General features: G+C 46.5%; 1 protein-coding gene across 1 annotated transcript in view; it reads left to right on the top strand.

Annotated features, from left to right (window-relative positions):
• Positions 1-1,989, top strand: part of ttll5 (tubulin tyrosine ligase-like family, member 5) — a gene marked incomplete at both ends in the record, with an annotated part of 101,622 nt that extends 99,633 nt beyond the window's left edge. Inside the window, one exon of the mRNA XM_083791588.1 lies at positions 1,792-1,989. Within this exon, the coding sequence (XP_083647714.1) occupies positions 1,792-1,989 (198 nt within the window). The remainder of the gene's footprint in view (positions 1-1,791) is intronic.
• Positions 1,990-16,455: the final 14,466 nt, after the last annotated feature.

Here is a 16,455-nt window from a genome sequence, read left to right as displayed (position 1 = left end):
CTGTAAAGATACTATCCCTGTAAAGATACTATCCCTGTAAAGATACTATATCCCTGTAAAGATACTATCCCTGTAAAGATACTATCCCTGTAAAGATACTATCCCGGGCTTATTCTTGTCATGAATCAAACTAATGCATGGTAGGGTGTTGATGCAGCACATCTCTAGTGGTTACAATCATTTTAAACCCTTCCATACTAGACCTGTACGTGTCCGTCGGCCACCGGCCTACTTGAGAATGATGCAACTTGGGAACCTAATAATACCCGTTGTCAACTTGTCATAGCACCCGTTTTAACTATCTGTCTGTGTCCCTTTTGTGCCCATACTGTATATGGAGATCTCTGTATCTGTCTGTCTGCCTGTCTGTCTGTCTGCCTGTGCCCGAAGAGTGCAAACTGACTGTGAAAAGTGTAGTGGTTAAGTAATCAATTTGCAGGTGTGGGGTTGCCATGCCTTTTGTGGTGGTTCTGGAGATCCGTGAATCCGACCGACTCGATACTGGGCACTGCACTCCCTGTGGGGGTGTGGAACGCGTGTGTCGAATGTGACGTCGGTGGGGCGAACGGTTCTCGAGTTACATGCATTACAACCGTACACACACCCACGCAGACACACAGAGTCATTTATAGTTACTAGTCCTTACCCGTTGTATGGACAATTTCCCCCCATAAATATATTTAATTGCTCTTCATTTTAACTTGTATAATATATTTGTATACACACAGATGTAACAAATATACGTGGAGACATTTGAAAGGTGAAGAGCCCCCGCATTGAATGGCATTTGTATGTCTGTTAAATGTGAGAGTGTAAATGGGTCAATTGTATACGCTGTCTCTGAGTTACATGAGACCCCCGTTACTATTGTAAAAGCAGTAGCGAAACACACACACGCGTGGCGAAAGTACACACACACACGCACGCACACACACACACACACAGTGTTGTGCGTTGCGAAGGTAGCGAGACACGCACACACACTCGTGCGTTGCGAAGGTAGCGAGACACGCACACACTGACACACACACACACGCGCGTGTCGAAAGTACACACACACACGTGCGTTGCGAAAGTATAGCTGCGTGCAGTAGCTCATGTGTACGGCACGGCGAAGGAGGTGGTGAGGAGGGAGCGGACAGTGTGGTGTCGAAACAGATGTTGCGCGGAAAACTGTGTCCCAGTATTAATCAGTGACCGTCCCAAAATGTAATTCACTTGTGACACTGACAAGTGATTTCCGGGGAGAGGAGTTTTGCCGCCCTGTGGCCACGGGGGGTACTGCGCCCTGGGTGCGTTTTTGCATTTTTAATTCACAAATAAATTCATTATTAATCATTAATGTGTGAAATCGAAAAAAGGGCTTCGTTACGCCCTCCATATTATTATGGTAAATTATGTGTGAAAAGTGGGAGTGATTTGGTGCAGGCAGTGTGGAGCTATGACAGTGTTTCTGACAGACAGACACACACACACACACACAGACATTGTTAGAATTATAGTATGATGATGATGATTATAGATGCTTGTACACCTTCTATTGTTTGTGATATTTAGAAAACTATCAAATGTTTGGAAACCTTTGATTATTACTTTGAATTTCTTAACACAAATCTTCTCTTCTAGGGGTCCCTGGCACAAAACATTTTCAGAAGGGGGTCCAAATATATATATATATCAATTTGGTTGTCCTCTAAATTAGTTGACATTGTCAAGACAGAAAACCTTCCAATTTTAGCTTTGATGTTCTGTGAAGTTTTATAACCCAAGTCCCCCATTCGTTCATCCTAGGCCATGTTGCCGGATCCTCGGGCTGCCACGAGTTCCTCCAGCATGACTTCAGCCGGCCACCCCGTCCGCCACAACTCCAGCCAGAGCCAGGCTCGCCCCGTTGGCCCCTTCCTCACCCCAAAGCCACCCAGCAGTGGCCGGGAGGGCCCGGGCCCGGGCCCGGTCCGGAAGACAGCAACCCAGCGCCTCAGCAAGTAAGGCCAGCGCCGACTGCAGATGACACAGTCCATTTGCATGCCACAAAGCCGTTTATTTTCCACTACTTAAATCCAGCACAGCTGAAGGTCTAATCCATCGTCTAATTTGTCCGATATTAGGTGATGCTAATTTGTGGGGGGAGGGGGAGGGGGCATCGACTGTAGGCCTGCCATGTTGGGGTGAAACGAGGTCCACTTGAAGAGGAAATGGCTCAGGGTAATGAGAGTTAGAATACGTGTGGAGCGGAGTGGTCCCAGCCTCTTGGCTGCAGGCTGTATCTGCCTGTTCAGTAAACAACTTCATCACAGGCCTGATTTCTGCTTGAACCGTAAACAGAATGCGGTTCAACGGCAGGGCCCTGGGCCCTGAGCGCCGTTTAAAGCCTGTTTGGTTTGGAGATTAACTGAAGAGCAGAGAAGGGGAAAAATAAAAGAATTGAGAAAAGGGGAAGAGGGGAGATTAGGAAGGAGGGAAAAAAATTAATAGCGGCCGAAGGAGACCAAACTGCCAGCTGTTTCCCACGCCTACAGTATGACTTTATTAGCCCGACATCTGGCCAAATTACACAACAATAGCAAACCTCAGTGATAGGAGCTGCTTGTTTGTTTAAAGCACATGGCTGCAGTGGTGGACCGCTGCTTGTGTACTTTCAGTGTGAGAGTACAGCACGGGATGGGAGAAACACAGAGTGTGTGTGTGTGTGTGTGTGTGTGTGTGTGTGTGTGTGTGTGTGTGTGTGGATAAAGCGTTATATACATGCACCATTCAACAAAGTACTTTACATCGATAATGCATTACATTCACACACACATTCATACACCAATGGCGGAGGGGGAAACCATGTAATGCACCAACCAGCTCATCGGGAGCAATTGTGGGTTCACAGGTTTGTCACGATGATCAATTGTGTCCTGCATGCGCTCATTACACTCCGGTATCGGTCCATTGAATTAAAATTTAGTTATATGAATTATATGGCTGGCACTCTGAGCCATCACTAGATGGGGCTGTTGGAGGTCAATGAGTTAACTTTGTGTGCATGCGTGTGCGTGTGTACATCAAAGCTTTGATGTGGTTGGTCAGGCCAGAGAGCTGCGGAGGACACGGGACCAACGCGTCTTGGTCTTTTAACGTGATGCGGTCCGAAATTATCAATCTGTGGGATGGACCACACTGCTGTCAGAGTGGGGCGGGCAGGCAAACGAAGAGTTAACCGGGGCTGGGGTAGAGGTTATAGGATAGGTTAGGGCAGCTGGCTAGGTGCAGTGTTTGCTCCTCTCTCTCTCTGTGTGTGTGTGTGTGTGTGTGTGTGTGTGTGTGTGTGTGTGTGTGTGTGTGTGTGTGTGTGTGTGTGTGTGTGTGTGTGTGTGTGTGTGTGTGTGTGTGTGTGTGTGTGTGTGTGTGTGTGTGTGTGTGTGTGTGAGACACTGTGCGTGCGTGCGAGCGCATGCGCGCGTGTGTGTGTGTTCCTGGCAGTTGCCGTGTTTACCCTCGGCATGTGGAATTCCTGAGCCCCCTCACACTCTCCACTGTCTTGCATTTTTGCGGTCCACCAGTGTGACAGTCAGGGGAGAGTGTGGGAAAAACGGAAGCTTCTTCAAGACCAAAAATGCACTGATGGAAACAACGAGAGAAAGAATAAAGGGGGAGAAAAGAAATGACAGAATGACAGAGCAAGAGGGAGAATATAAACTCTGTCCAGAAGAGAGGAGATGATTGTTCACAGAAGATGGAGGGATAATGAGTTGCTTCCCTTTATTCTCTGCACTCGTTTTAGGGGGGAGTGCTCAGTACCTTGGTTATTATGGCACATCTGAAAGCCATCCCAGGGCAGGCCAAAGCCCCCTCCACCTTATAATAGCATCACTGTGTTGGGCGTATCAGAGCAGCTCAAGGTTACTCAATCCTTCAAACACCATTCCAATAGCCAGCTGTTGAACTCAGAGCGAGCCGCGCTACATTTGATACCAATCTACAAGCGTTAGCCCCGGCCTGTTTTTCCCCTGGACAATACACCATTGATGACTACTGACAGTTGTTCCTCTGTTATTTGAATCTATTATATGCATGACGCTCCGTTCTTTGGCCTTGTTTTGAACGGAAAGGAACAAATAAGGATTAAGATAAGGCGAAGAAAAGAAAGGAAAATGGAGGGAGGGGTGGTTTCTGTTGATGCAGCCAAATGGACTCCTCTGTCTAAAAGCCTGGGAGATTAATAAAAGGAACTCTCCATTAATTCCCCCCTCCTGCGCCGTCCAACCGGAATGCCATCCAATCAGAGTAGAACATTGTCAGAAAGCGCCTACTCACTCCGGTCCAGTGATCACACAAACTGATCCGTCAGCATAATTTGCTTTCTGTTCCTCATTACATTCAGTTTTTAATTGATGCGGAGACGGCAGGCCGAATAAGGCCTTGGCACCCGTTCTGAATGATAACCCTGCGCTGTATAGAGCAGGGCAGGACCCAACAGTCTAGCACAGTGGTGCTCAACCAGTGGTCCGAGGACCAACAGTCCTTGGTCCTTGAGGGGGTTTCAGGTGGTCCCCAGCTAAATTATGAGAGTTGGTAACCAAATGGACCCTTATAGAATAGACTAATGGAGTGTATGCGTGTGTCAAAAGCAACCAGTGGGTTAACAGAAAAGAGCACTATATTTCTAATCACAGTCTCGGTCTTCTTTCACCGGAGTAAGGCGGGGCTCTCGCCAACTTAAAGTCTTTTAAGGGTTTAACTGAACACAAACGGCCTGTCTTCGTTCACAGGGTTAAGGTGACACTTTAACTAGAATATGCTTTCTTCGATAAACATCAACAGGGTCTTCTTCTTTCACAGTCTTCAGGGTTAACGTGACACAGTTAACTATATGTCTTCTCTTCAGTAAACATCAACAAGGTGCTTTTCTTCATTCACAATTCTTCTTATTATCCTTAGCTTCTCAAGCGTCTGTAAGTGCCTCTTCTTAGCCAAACGTGTGATAGTGAGAGAACAGTTGTCTTACTGTGACCTTAATGTGCGGTGTGCAGCCAGTTGATACGAGGGTCCCGTCTTCTGCTACTCGTCCCCAAACCGAGTCAGGTGGGTTTCCAGGTATATGTGCGGCTTTCCACTCGTCACTTATTTATGGGGGGCACACACTTCCGTGTGTGCTTTCAGCCCCACTCCTACAAGCCTGATGAAGTGGAATACAAGACAGAATTGAGTTGCGGTACAAACAATCAAACTGAGTTTAGATAGTGTCGAGGGATCCGGTACCGAGAGGAGTGTGGACTTACCATCCAGCCAAGCTGCCGACATACATTGTCCGAGCGTTCTTGGGTGAACCAGCCAGTGTCAGGGCTAAGTTCAACTGGCGTTTATAAAGGGCGCGGCTGACAGGTTGCGGCCGCATTAGACGCAGCTGGTGTAGGATCGCACTGGGGTAGTAGATGGCGTCTATGACACGTCCATTGGCGGAGCGCGTCGGCGAGGTCGGCGTTTGTCTGGTTGTCATAGGAACGCGCCCATTATTCTGGTGGTACTGTGGCGAGACTCCACAATGCGCATACCCTCTATATAATAATTTGAAATGAAATGAAACAAATGGACCTTTATGGGTTTCATTTTAGAGTAAAAGAGTAAAATTATTGTTAAACATCTGCATTACTTAAAGCTGCTATAAGCAATAATATGTCCCAGCCGGGGCGCCTGATGGAGGGGAAAGGAACTGGTTGGAATAACGTGTTCCTTCCACGCGCTATGTCCAACCAGGGAAACTCCTTCCTGTCAGGTGTAAAGGAGCAACTTGGACACTCGGGCATGAAGGAAGCATGAGTTCAAGTCCGTTGCTCTCCCCATGTCCCCCATATATGGGGACTAGGTTGGTGGAGGGTGTGTAGAGCCCAGGATCACATTAGATGATTGACACAGGGGTGAAAAATGGGTTACAAAATCGTGGGATAAAAGAATATATTAAAAAATAATAATAATATGTCAACATTTTACAGCCAGCCAGCAATGGGTAGAACGCTCCCCAAAAGCTGACACATCTAGGGGCCGCAATCTGCATTCAAAGATGTTCCTAGAAGCTTTGTCATTGGTCGAAAAAAAAACCCCAGTTGCAATGACTAACCAATCAGGAAGCAGACAGGCAAATCGACCAATGACAAAGCTTCTAGTAAAATCTTTGAATGCAGATTGCGGCCCCTAGATGTGTCACAGAGACTACATTCTTTGGGAGCGTTCTACCCATTGCTGGCTACACAATTTGAGAATGTAGAAGAATTGTTATTTTGATCAACGTTTGCCTGTTATCTCTCCTATGGTACCAACATCAATAATACAGCATGGAAATGTGGACGTATTCTTTAGTTTTGGGTCTGAGAGGCTAAATGTCATCAAATGGTGGTCCGTGGCTCAAATGCTGAATAAATAATGGACCTTGACAAAAAGGGTTGAAAACCACCGGTCTAGCAACATACGATGGCTGCCAGCGCCGAGGGGCTGCGACGTATCACGCTGACAGTATGACTTCAGTTTTAAGGATTTGAAAGGGGCAATTTGTAACACAAATAAAATGAGTGTGTGTTGGTATTTTGTTTGCGAGGCTCTGCCAGTTTTGCAACTGTAACTACGGAAACCCGGGCTGTCGTGTGGCATTACTAATAGGGTGACAATTACAGCAGCACCATTAATGTCAGCCGCGCCGCTGCCTTCACTCCCTATTAGTCGGCCGCGGCCGCAGTTAGCCGCGCAGGATACTGTATACACACAGGAGCTGCCAAAAGTGTGTTTATGGTCGAACTTTATCCCTGTGGTCAATCTAAATAACATTACCACACGCTACCTACCTACACGCACACAGCACCATTAGGCCTAATGCTCAGATTTGTTTACACGCACCCTTTCAGCCTCTTCCGACGCGTTTTTGTGTGTGTTAAGCGTGATTTGTACAGTACTTGATAGTTGTGTACAGTGTCATCATGCACCACAAATAGCCAATCTACAAGCTCACAACAACGTTGCAGTGTGATAGATCGGATATCCTCCGCTAAGTATAAATCAGGCATTGCTCTCTGCTGCTGCCGGGATATAGGATTTTATCTGCAAGTTCAGAGCACTTCTCTCCTAGGCTGGCGTTGACTGCCTGACTGTTGACAAAGAACGTGATGTGAAGAACTCAGAGGTCAATTTTTTTTTCTTTCCTTCTCCCTACAAAATATGAAAGAGATCGCTTCCTGTCCAGTTATGCCATGCTTAAAGTGGGCCAGTTCTATTTGCGGTTGTGTAATGCTATGAAAGAACAACTGTGCACAGTCCCTTACAAGGAGGCAGTGTGTGCCCTCATTACCTTGTTAATGCCGGTTTGGCAAGCCGCTGTTATGGGGCGAGAGGTTAATGCCAGCTGAGCTGTATTTATTGTTCCCCTTAAAAAGAAAAGAAAAGAAATGCTTAACAGATTTAACGTGTAGGGTTACAAACTTGTTTGCCCCCTGCTCTTACGCCCTACGGCCACTTACTTTGAGAAAATATTATGCTCTATTCACATAGACCGGTCTTTCCCAAACAGAGGGTCGTGACCCAGTGTGGGTCGCAGAACCATTTTTATGGGTCGGTATAGTAAATATCAATTTTTTTGTTTGTTTTTGAATGAATTCACGAAATCTCTGTGTGCACGGGCACGGGCGCATGTGTCCTTTGTGAAAATAGCCGATCAACAACCTCACAATGCGGTGCGATGAGACATGCTGTGAGCTTGTAAGGTATTTTCACAATTTTTGGGTAAAGTAATGTCTTTTTGTAACTTTGGGTCCCGGAAAGACACCAACATTTCAAGCTGAAAAGGTTTGGGAACCACTTGACATTCCGTGTGTAGTGCCGATTCAATCGGAGAGGCTGCACAGTGGGTTGTTTGTGAGTTCCACGGCCATGAAGGTCTTTGCGATGATTGCGCTAACTTTTCAAGTCAAATACTTTAAGCGCTTTTCTATGACTTTCCTGTCGCTTGCTCATTGTCCACACAGGCCCGTCTACTAATTTATTGTCACAAATATCTCTGGTTATCTGTCTAAATGCCAGGTTTGGTTCGCAAGGCATCGGTGTGAAAAGCACACCACTCTGGACAGCTACCAAGGGGCAGGAATGTGTCCCCTCCCCATCACAATAGCCCACGAGAAGCACTCAGTAAACACTTAACCTCGACTGAATGTCAAGAAACCCCCTCTGGGCTACGGCCCTTAAACTTACCCACTCACACTGCATGAGCTGTCAAAAAACGCTGATCCGTTTGTTGTAGGTGGTGGAATATGTTGCCCAAACTGGAGAGAGATGCACGATAAAGCCCAGAGAGGCGTTAAACCTCCCATCATTCCCGGCACAGATGGGACCGTTTTTCTTCAGCTGAAACGTACAGCTAAGTGGTATCCTTAAGATACCACTTACAGGTCGAAACGTTGGTTTCTTTTTAATCAATTTTCAAAATCGTGGCTATGAGTGTGCAGCCTTTTTCTTCAGCCTGTTTACCGCTCAAGGCCATTAGCACCTCTCCAATACTGGTGTGCGCCCTTCTCCTGTTTATCCTTCAGAGTTGGGTCATGTCCGTCCAGTCTCTCACTCACTCTTTATCTTGTGTCTGACCAACAGGCAGAGCTCCTCAGAGGGTCGGACCAACGGAACCATGTCCAATGGCCAGCATGGTGTCTACGAGGCCGTCTGCGGTAAAACAGGTTGGTGTGACACTGTGCTGTTCTCTGTATACCACCGTCCTCTACTGCACTGGTTCCAAAACACTGGGCCGGGACAAATTTGTGGGTCGTGGACACATTTTTTTGTTTCCTACATGTTTGTTTAATATTATTTCAAAACATTTTTAAAGAAACATTCCCAAAAAAAGCAAAATGTTTCATGAATTAAAAACAAATTCAATAATCTTTTTAAGTAATTTCATGAAAGACATTTCATAAATTAGAAAACAAATGTTTAAGTACTAGCGAAAATAGCCGATCTACGAGCTTGCGAAGCGGCGCCTTGTGAGCTTTTTCACTAGTTTGGGTCCCGGGGAGACATCAAATTTCTCTTTTGGGTCACGTCACAGGTTAAAGGGTGTGTGAACCACTGCTCTACTGTTGTACTGTACTGTACTGTACTGTACTGTACTGTACTGTACTGTACTGTACTGTACTGTACTGTACTGTACTGTACTGTACTGTACTGTACTGTACTGTACTGTACTGTACTGTACTGTACTGTACTGTACTGTACTGTACTGTACTGTACTGTACTGTACTGTACTGTACTGTACTGTACTGTACTGTACTGTACTGTACTGTAGCATAGCCAGGCTGCCAGGGCTATAGTTGCTGGACAGATGGTGAGTTATGCCCCCTCCACGCCTGTGTCTGTGATTGCAGCCAGGCATAGTGGCCATTCCTTCATGGAGGACTGATAAACACAGTTGGATATTTTTATCTTGGTTCTGCTTGCCCAATGGTGTGTGTGGTATGGCTCATAATGAACCTAAGACACTCATCCCATTTAAGCATCACACACTAAAAATAATAATAAAAGTATACAATACACAGCCTCTTGTTACTGGCCGGTTTAACCCACGCAACGACAAAGAAAAAGGTCAGAGGGGCTGGCTTTATCGTTTATTATTGTCATAATGACTTGTGCCGTGGCCGTCTTTAGCGTTTAGGCCAAGCAGAGTTTAAGCAGCCATAAATGAGTGGGCATAAACACATAATTAACTTTCCAGTTTAGTAATCTGCTCACTTGATCAATCAGTCTCCATGTGTCCAACTCCAGAGGTCATGTTACTGCTGGAGGATAAAGAGGCATTACGCTGATGGCATCTCTCTTCTGTAATGACATCCAGTGATGGGAAATTGACACAGCTCGGCCATTCCCTCATCTGTTGGCCATGCTGCCCCAGTCCCAGAATCATCAGTGTTAATTTACTTTAACACTGAGGACCCTCACGGCTCCATTTTTACACTTGTCGGAGCCATGCTTAATTTTATTCGTCCTTGTGCGACGGTGTTCCCGTGACCAAAAATAGCAGAGCTACAGTATAAGCTCACATTGCGACACGTGATAGATGGTTGATTGATTGAAGATGATTGTTAACAGTACAAGAAATACAGTCAATATTTGATGTGGATATCACATCATGGTGTTTCCGTTATGGTCCATTGTACTCACTTCATACATACATACATACATACATACATACATACATACCGTAATTTCCGGACAATAAGCCGCCACTTTTTTCCCATGCTTTGAACCCTGCGGCCTGCTGATCTATGGATTTTTACAGCTAACGGCCACTAGGGGACCTTCTAAATCTATCTCTATGGCCTCTATGCGGCTTATAGTCCAGTGCAGCTTGTATATGTACACATTTGGTTTTTCCCCTAAATTTAGCTGGTGCGGCTTATATTCAGGTGTGCTTTATAGTCCGGAAATTACGGTACATACATACATACAGGTATACAGGTATACATACATACATACATACATACATACATACATACATACCCATTTTAATCCAATACATACATACTGTACATACAATATCGGTAAAAGCTCATTAGCAGTAAAAGCTCCAAAAATAGGAGGATGGGGGCCAGGAGACAGAGGATGCTACTCTAGTAGATCTTCTACTTTCGGTGCAAGACAACATTGTACTTCAAAATGTAAACAGGCTTTAAAGTCACACTGTCTTTTGTATTTTTGGCTACACTCCTTTTAGCTCCATTGTCATTGCAGCGTTTGTCTATCTTATACGGAAGTAGCGGTCTAAATGTATTTATTTATTTTAAAATACATAAATAAATACAGTACATTTCCGGTGTTTACATCAGTCAGTGTTGAGGACACAGCCGTGAATAGAAATTGTGTTTAACCCATTTTGGGCGGGAACCCCTTTTGGTGTTAGCATTATGTTATGCTTTAGCTATTGAAAAATAGCAGATCTACAAGCTCATAGCGCGCCACCGAGTGGGTAGGTCTGCTATTTTCGAAAAATCGAAGAACGACTGACATAGAAACTGACAGTTTTCAGAAAACTGTCAGGATGTAGAAGACAAAATGGGTTAATAGTGTTCAGAGAACACATATATGCCCAGGCCGCTGGCGTGGTGGTCCAGGAACCCTATAGGCTGCAATGCCAGCCTGACCACGTGTCGTGGGTTAGGATCCTGACAAACTGAGTGTCACTGCTCATCTCTCTCCCCATTCAATGCCAGTCTACTGTTCTATCACTAAAGACATGAAGCCCAAAAATAAATGAAATTAAGTGAAAGGTTATGTAAAAAAAATTAATAAATTAACACATTATGACATTAATTTAACACTAAGGACTTTTCTACATGGCCCTCCTTAATCTGTGACCATTATTTAGTGCCCACGTTACATCAACTGCAGCAAAAAGAAATGGCTTTATACGTGTAATGTATTTATTATGGCCTTACTATAGGCTGCTGCGCACGCACGTAGGCTCACGTGTGTGCGTGTGCTCACGTGCATCCCCTCGTCTTGAAGTTGTTGCACAACTCTTTCCACTCTGCAGCCGGGGCCGGGGGGACTGGGGAAGCTGTTGAGTTTATTGCAGTAACAGTGATATTAAGCAGTTTGATGCACATCTGTTTGTCTGATCAGGGATTTTTCTTTTCCATAGACCTCTCCTATACATTTAGCGTTAGCGGCTCACGCCATTCATCATCACGCGAGCGTCACACACTTGAGCCGACCCGCAGAAAAGCGAGATCCTGCCCGAGCCGCTCCAAAACGGAGCTACTGGAAAAAGACAGTAGCTAGTGTGCGCCAACAAACCCCCCAAAAATGTACGCGTGTGTGTCTGTGTGTGTGTGTGTGTGTGTGTGCGTGAGTGTCTGCATCTATAACCAGAACATTTCTTATTCTTTCTTTTCTTTCATTTCTCTCTTTTCTTCCCCCCTCAAAGAATGAAGGTTGGCGTAGGTTAACAAACATCTTATAAACTCATCTATAACTGTAACTGGATCTGTTGGGAGCAGCTTCTGAATTTCATGAATGCATTTTTTCCGCCGACTCAAGGCGCAAAGGGTGGGGTGGTGTGTGTGTGTGTGTGTGGGGGGGGGGGTTCACTTATGACTCCTCTACCACCCCCCCCCCCCCCACAAAAAAGAATTGAGCCTGGAGTAACCGAACGAACAAAACTCCCCGCACCAGAAACCAGTTAACAAGCCATGCATTGAGAATACTAGGACTGAGTACAACACAGAGACTCTTTTTTTTCCTTCCTTTTGGGTGGGTGGGTTTGTTATTGGAAGGTGCAACAGCCCTTTGTGGAGCCTCGGCAGCGAGTCACGGTCTCCTGCCCGCCCAGTGTACCTTTTGTAGCGAGATGACTGAGCTCCCCTGATCGATTGTGACAGGGAGTTAGAGTGGGTCCAAACGGACAGCATTCTCTATGATCAGCTGTCCGCTCGCATTAACGCATTTTGGGCGGGAACGCCTTTTGGTGTTAGCATTATGTTATGCTTTAGCTATTGAAAAATAGCAGATCTACAAGCTCTTGAAAAATCGTGAAAATGTGGCGCAAATCATTGAATATATATTTCAGAGCGAACATTTTTAACTCAAATATTTGCCTCTGGGGGGGTCCCTGGAACTACATATTTTGAGATGGGGGGCCGTGGCCCAATAGAGATCATTCTGGGGGTCCTTGACATGAAACAGGTTGAGCACCACTGACATAGAAACAGGTTTTTCCGAAAAATGTTAGGATTTAGAAGCCTTTTTTTATCGACCTCAGTCCAAAATGGGTTAATCATTCGCTCCCTTTATATCTCTCCTATCTCTCTCTCGTTCTCTTCCTCTTTGCTGAGAACCACCCTCACTCGCTCTGCTCTCTCTTAATCATCAACTCTCTCTCTTTCTCTCTCCGTCTCTCCCTCACTTGTCTCTCTCTCCGTGCGCTTCACCTCGTCGAACCCTTCCCTCCCGTTCATTTTTTGAGTGGTGCAACCACTCCTACAACCAGCTTGCAATGTCCTCGTACGTGTTTGTTTGTTTGTGTGTGTGTCTGTCTGTCTGTTTGAGCATGAGTATGTGACTTAATAATAGCAGTAGGGGGCGCCAGAAACAGTGAGAGGGGTAGTGACTCTAATGAGAGAGAGTGAGAGAGAGAGAGAGAGAGATAGAGAGAGAGAGGGGGGGGGGGGGGGGGGGGGGGGAATTGCACCACTCAGTTCACACGTGTGTGATTTTTTATGTGTGTTAGAGACTGGATTCTGATGAGGACCCATCAATGCTTTATGAAACCAGATTATATCTATTGGCCACATGTGTTTTTAAAGTCCTCCGATTGAAGTTCTCAGGGCTCCATGGAAGGAGATTTATTGCGTTCTGTTTGAGGAGGAAATGAACGCTGCACTTGTGCCCGTCTTAATGGGTTCCTGATCATGTCAAGGCAGATAACTTTAGGCCCGTTTCTACCAAAGTGAAGGCTTGCGTGCGTGTGTAATATGCACGCACTTTTGGCCGGTTGTCGTCCGGCCCCCATTATTTCCAATCCCTGTGCAGTTTAGGGTAAATCTCAATTTATGCTTGACGGTGTACTTGCCGACCAGAATAAACCTCATCGACAAGCTAACTGTTGTGCGATGGATTTTAAATTAGGCATAGCCTTTATCTCTTTCTTCAAAAGACAGGGATACTGTCTAAACCCCCCACCCATTTTTTAACACTTTATTACTTGGTATTTATTGTTTCTCAGAGACGGTGAGGTTGGCTGACTTGACCTACAAAGATGCTATGAACCGGTTTATTATCAAGAGAAGTAAATCACCCTTTTACACTGTTGTAAATATTATAATGTCGCAACCTTGTATCTCCAAATTTCAACTTTTTATATTTTCTTTTCGTAATTGAATGCCCTACTTCGAGTGTCAAGCAAATCTTTAGTAACGGTTTTGGACATACAAGGTTTCCACCCGACAGTGACGATATGTAAACCCTTGGTAGCTGTACTGCTTGTACGTTAACAACTTTCAACCCAACATCACTATTTTGTGCATGTCTTCGCAAAGCAAAATAAATAGCGCAAATATAAACTATTTCCGCTGTGTGACGACACGGTATAAAATAGGGCTTAAGTGGTTAACATGGATGTATATAGGCTTGTTTCGTACAGGAGCCCCCCCGCCTATCAAATTATTTATCTTTTCCCGTCCGGATATTCTCAAGTTCTCCTTGTGTTCTTTCGTAGCAGCTCGTGTCATTAGCTTATCATGTTCACTTTCTAGGATGTCAGTGTGGACAGGGGAGAGGTTGAGAGGGAATATTGGCCCTTAACCACCCTTAAAGCCTCTATACTTAGTGAAACGGACCCGAGTTGGATCATAGTCTGCTCTTGTTTCCTTCTACACCAAATTTCTTCCCCAGAAATAGCGTAAGCTTGTAGAGGTTATTTCCGGCGAAGCTTGTGGAGCCCCCCCCCCCCCCCACACACACACCCGAATAGGGGGCGCTAGGGTTCAAGTGGTTAATCTTCCTTTTGCTGAGCTGGAAGAAGCCGCCGCTAGCGGTCATGTCATCGGATTGGAAGTCGGGGGAGATGTTTTCGTTTTCCAGCTCCGTCAGGCCCCACGGTGTAAAAGAGCACCAAAATAAACAGAGTCTGCTGAGAGGGAATGAAAGGGAATACTGTTTGGGAGCACAAACACGGCAGCTCCGACTGTATTTGGAATTCCTTTTTTCTACTGTGGATACCTGGCCTGCTGCCAGGCCACCGGCCGTAGGGAAGGGAAGAGGGTGAGGATACAGTACCTGGCCTACTGCCAGGCCACCGGCCGTAGGGAAGGGAAGAGGGTTGAGGATACCTGGCCTACTGCCAGGCCACCGGTCTTAGGGAAGGGAAGAGGGCTGAGGTCCTACCTGGCCTACTGCCAGGCCACCGGCCGTAGGGAAGGGAAGAGGGCTGAGGTCCTACCTGGCCTACTGCCAGGCCGTAGGGAAGGGAAGAGGGTCTGAGGATACCCGCCGGCCGTAGGGAAGGGAAGAGGGTGAGTATACCTGGTCTGCTGCCAGGCCGTAGGGAAGGGAAGAGGGTCTGAGGATACCCGCCGGCCATAGGGAAGGGAAGAGGGTGAGGATACCTGGCCTGCTGACAGGCCGTAGGGAAGGGAAGAGGGTCTGAGGATACCCGCCGGCCGTAGGGAAGGGAAGAGGGTGAGGATACCTGGCCTACTGCCAGGCCACCGGCCGTAGGGAAGGGAAGAGGGCTGAGGCGCAGAGGGACGGCCGGACAGAGGCTGACCCCCGGGTGACTGCGCTCACCTCCGCCACGGAGAATTAAAAACGGATCTACCTGGAGTGTGTGCCCGTGTGGTTTTTACTGGTGTGTTCCTCTGTAGAAAGCGGTTGTAACATGATTGAATATTTTAACCACTTACACACTATATACTTTATTGACTGGAGTACCCCAAGGGTCTATACTAGGCCTCCTACTTTTTTCCCCTCCTCTACACCGACTCAAAAATAGACAATCTACAAGCTCACCACCTGTTGACTTTGCGCCGTGTCAAGCTTTTAGATCTGACATTTTCGTTTCGTATTTTAGAAAAACTGTATAAAAGTATAAAATGTGGTTAAAAGCTAAAAAGATGGCGATGGTTCTTATTATTCTTATTTTTGGCAAGTGACGCCTTTGTGCGATGACGTTAGGCCTTTAGAGTAATTTGCACCTAGTATAAAGAAAGGAAAGGCCAGCGTCACTGGACTGCTCCTATACTTCTGTGTTTGTGTCATTTCTCTCAGGTCTCTCTGTGTACGGCAAGCTGTTCCATGGCCAGGGACCCAAGCACAGATGACAGGAAGGGAAAGGGAGCGACGCACCGCAGCCCTGTCGACCTGAAAGGTGTTTCTGCATGTAGCCGCAAAGCGGACACAGGTGCATTCTGGGGAAAAGCCAGCGACAGCGTGCCATCAATTTCTCTGACTACACTCTCAGATGTGCAAGACGATAGCCTGTCGGGTCTGAAATTCACACACACACACACACACACACACACACACACACACACACACTACACACGTACACACTACACACGTACACACGCACAGATGCAGGTTGGGATCTAGCCTTCTAACGTCTCCCTTCGCCACGGCCTACCAGTTGTCCCTCATTCCCCCCATGCTACTGTTGCCATGGAAGGATTCCAGTGACAGATCGACCACAACAGATGGTTCTCCGAGCCCCATAGGTCACCATCACTGTAGCATGAAAGTCTTTCTTCTACACCGTTTGGCAACGCGATGCAACGCGGCGCCCTCTGCTCTCCTCTGTAGCACTGCGCCCTGAAAAGGCACGTAGCCGCTGTCACGCTTAAATGCTGTGTGCTCTCGTCAATGAGAGAGACCTGCTGCGCTGCTCCTGCCGCTCGCTGGCTCTGCGTTCTATCTAGAGACGGCCTCGGTCACCTCTCGTCTCGCTGCGAT

Source organism: Protomyctophum parallelum (assembly GCF_964188405.1).
Source record: "Protomyctophum parallelum genome assembly, chromosome: 20".
NCBI classification, from domain to species: Eukaryota; Metazoa; Chordata; class Actinopteri; order Myctophiformes; family Myctophidae; genus Protomyctophum; species Protomyctophum parallelum.
The sequence above is the reverse complement of the archived record's forward strand: the minus strand, read 5'-3'. Positions and strand labels throughout refer to the sequence as shown.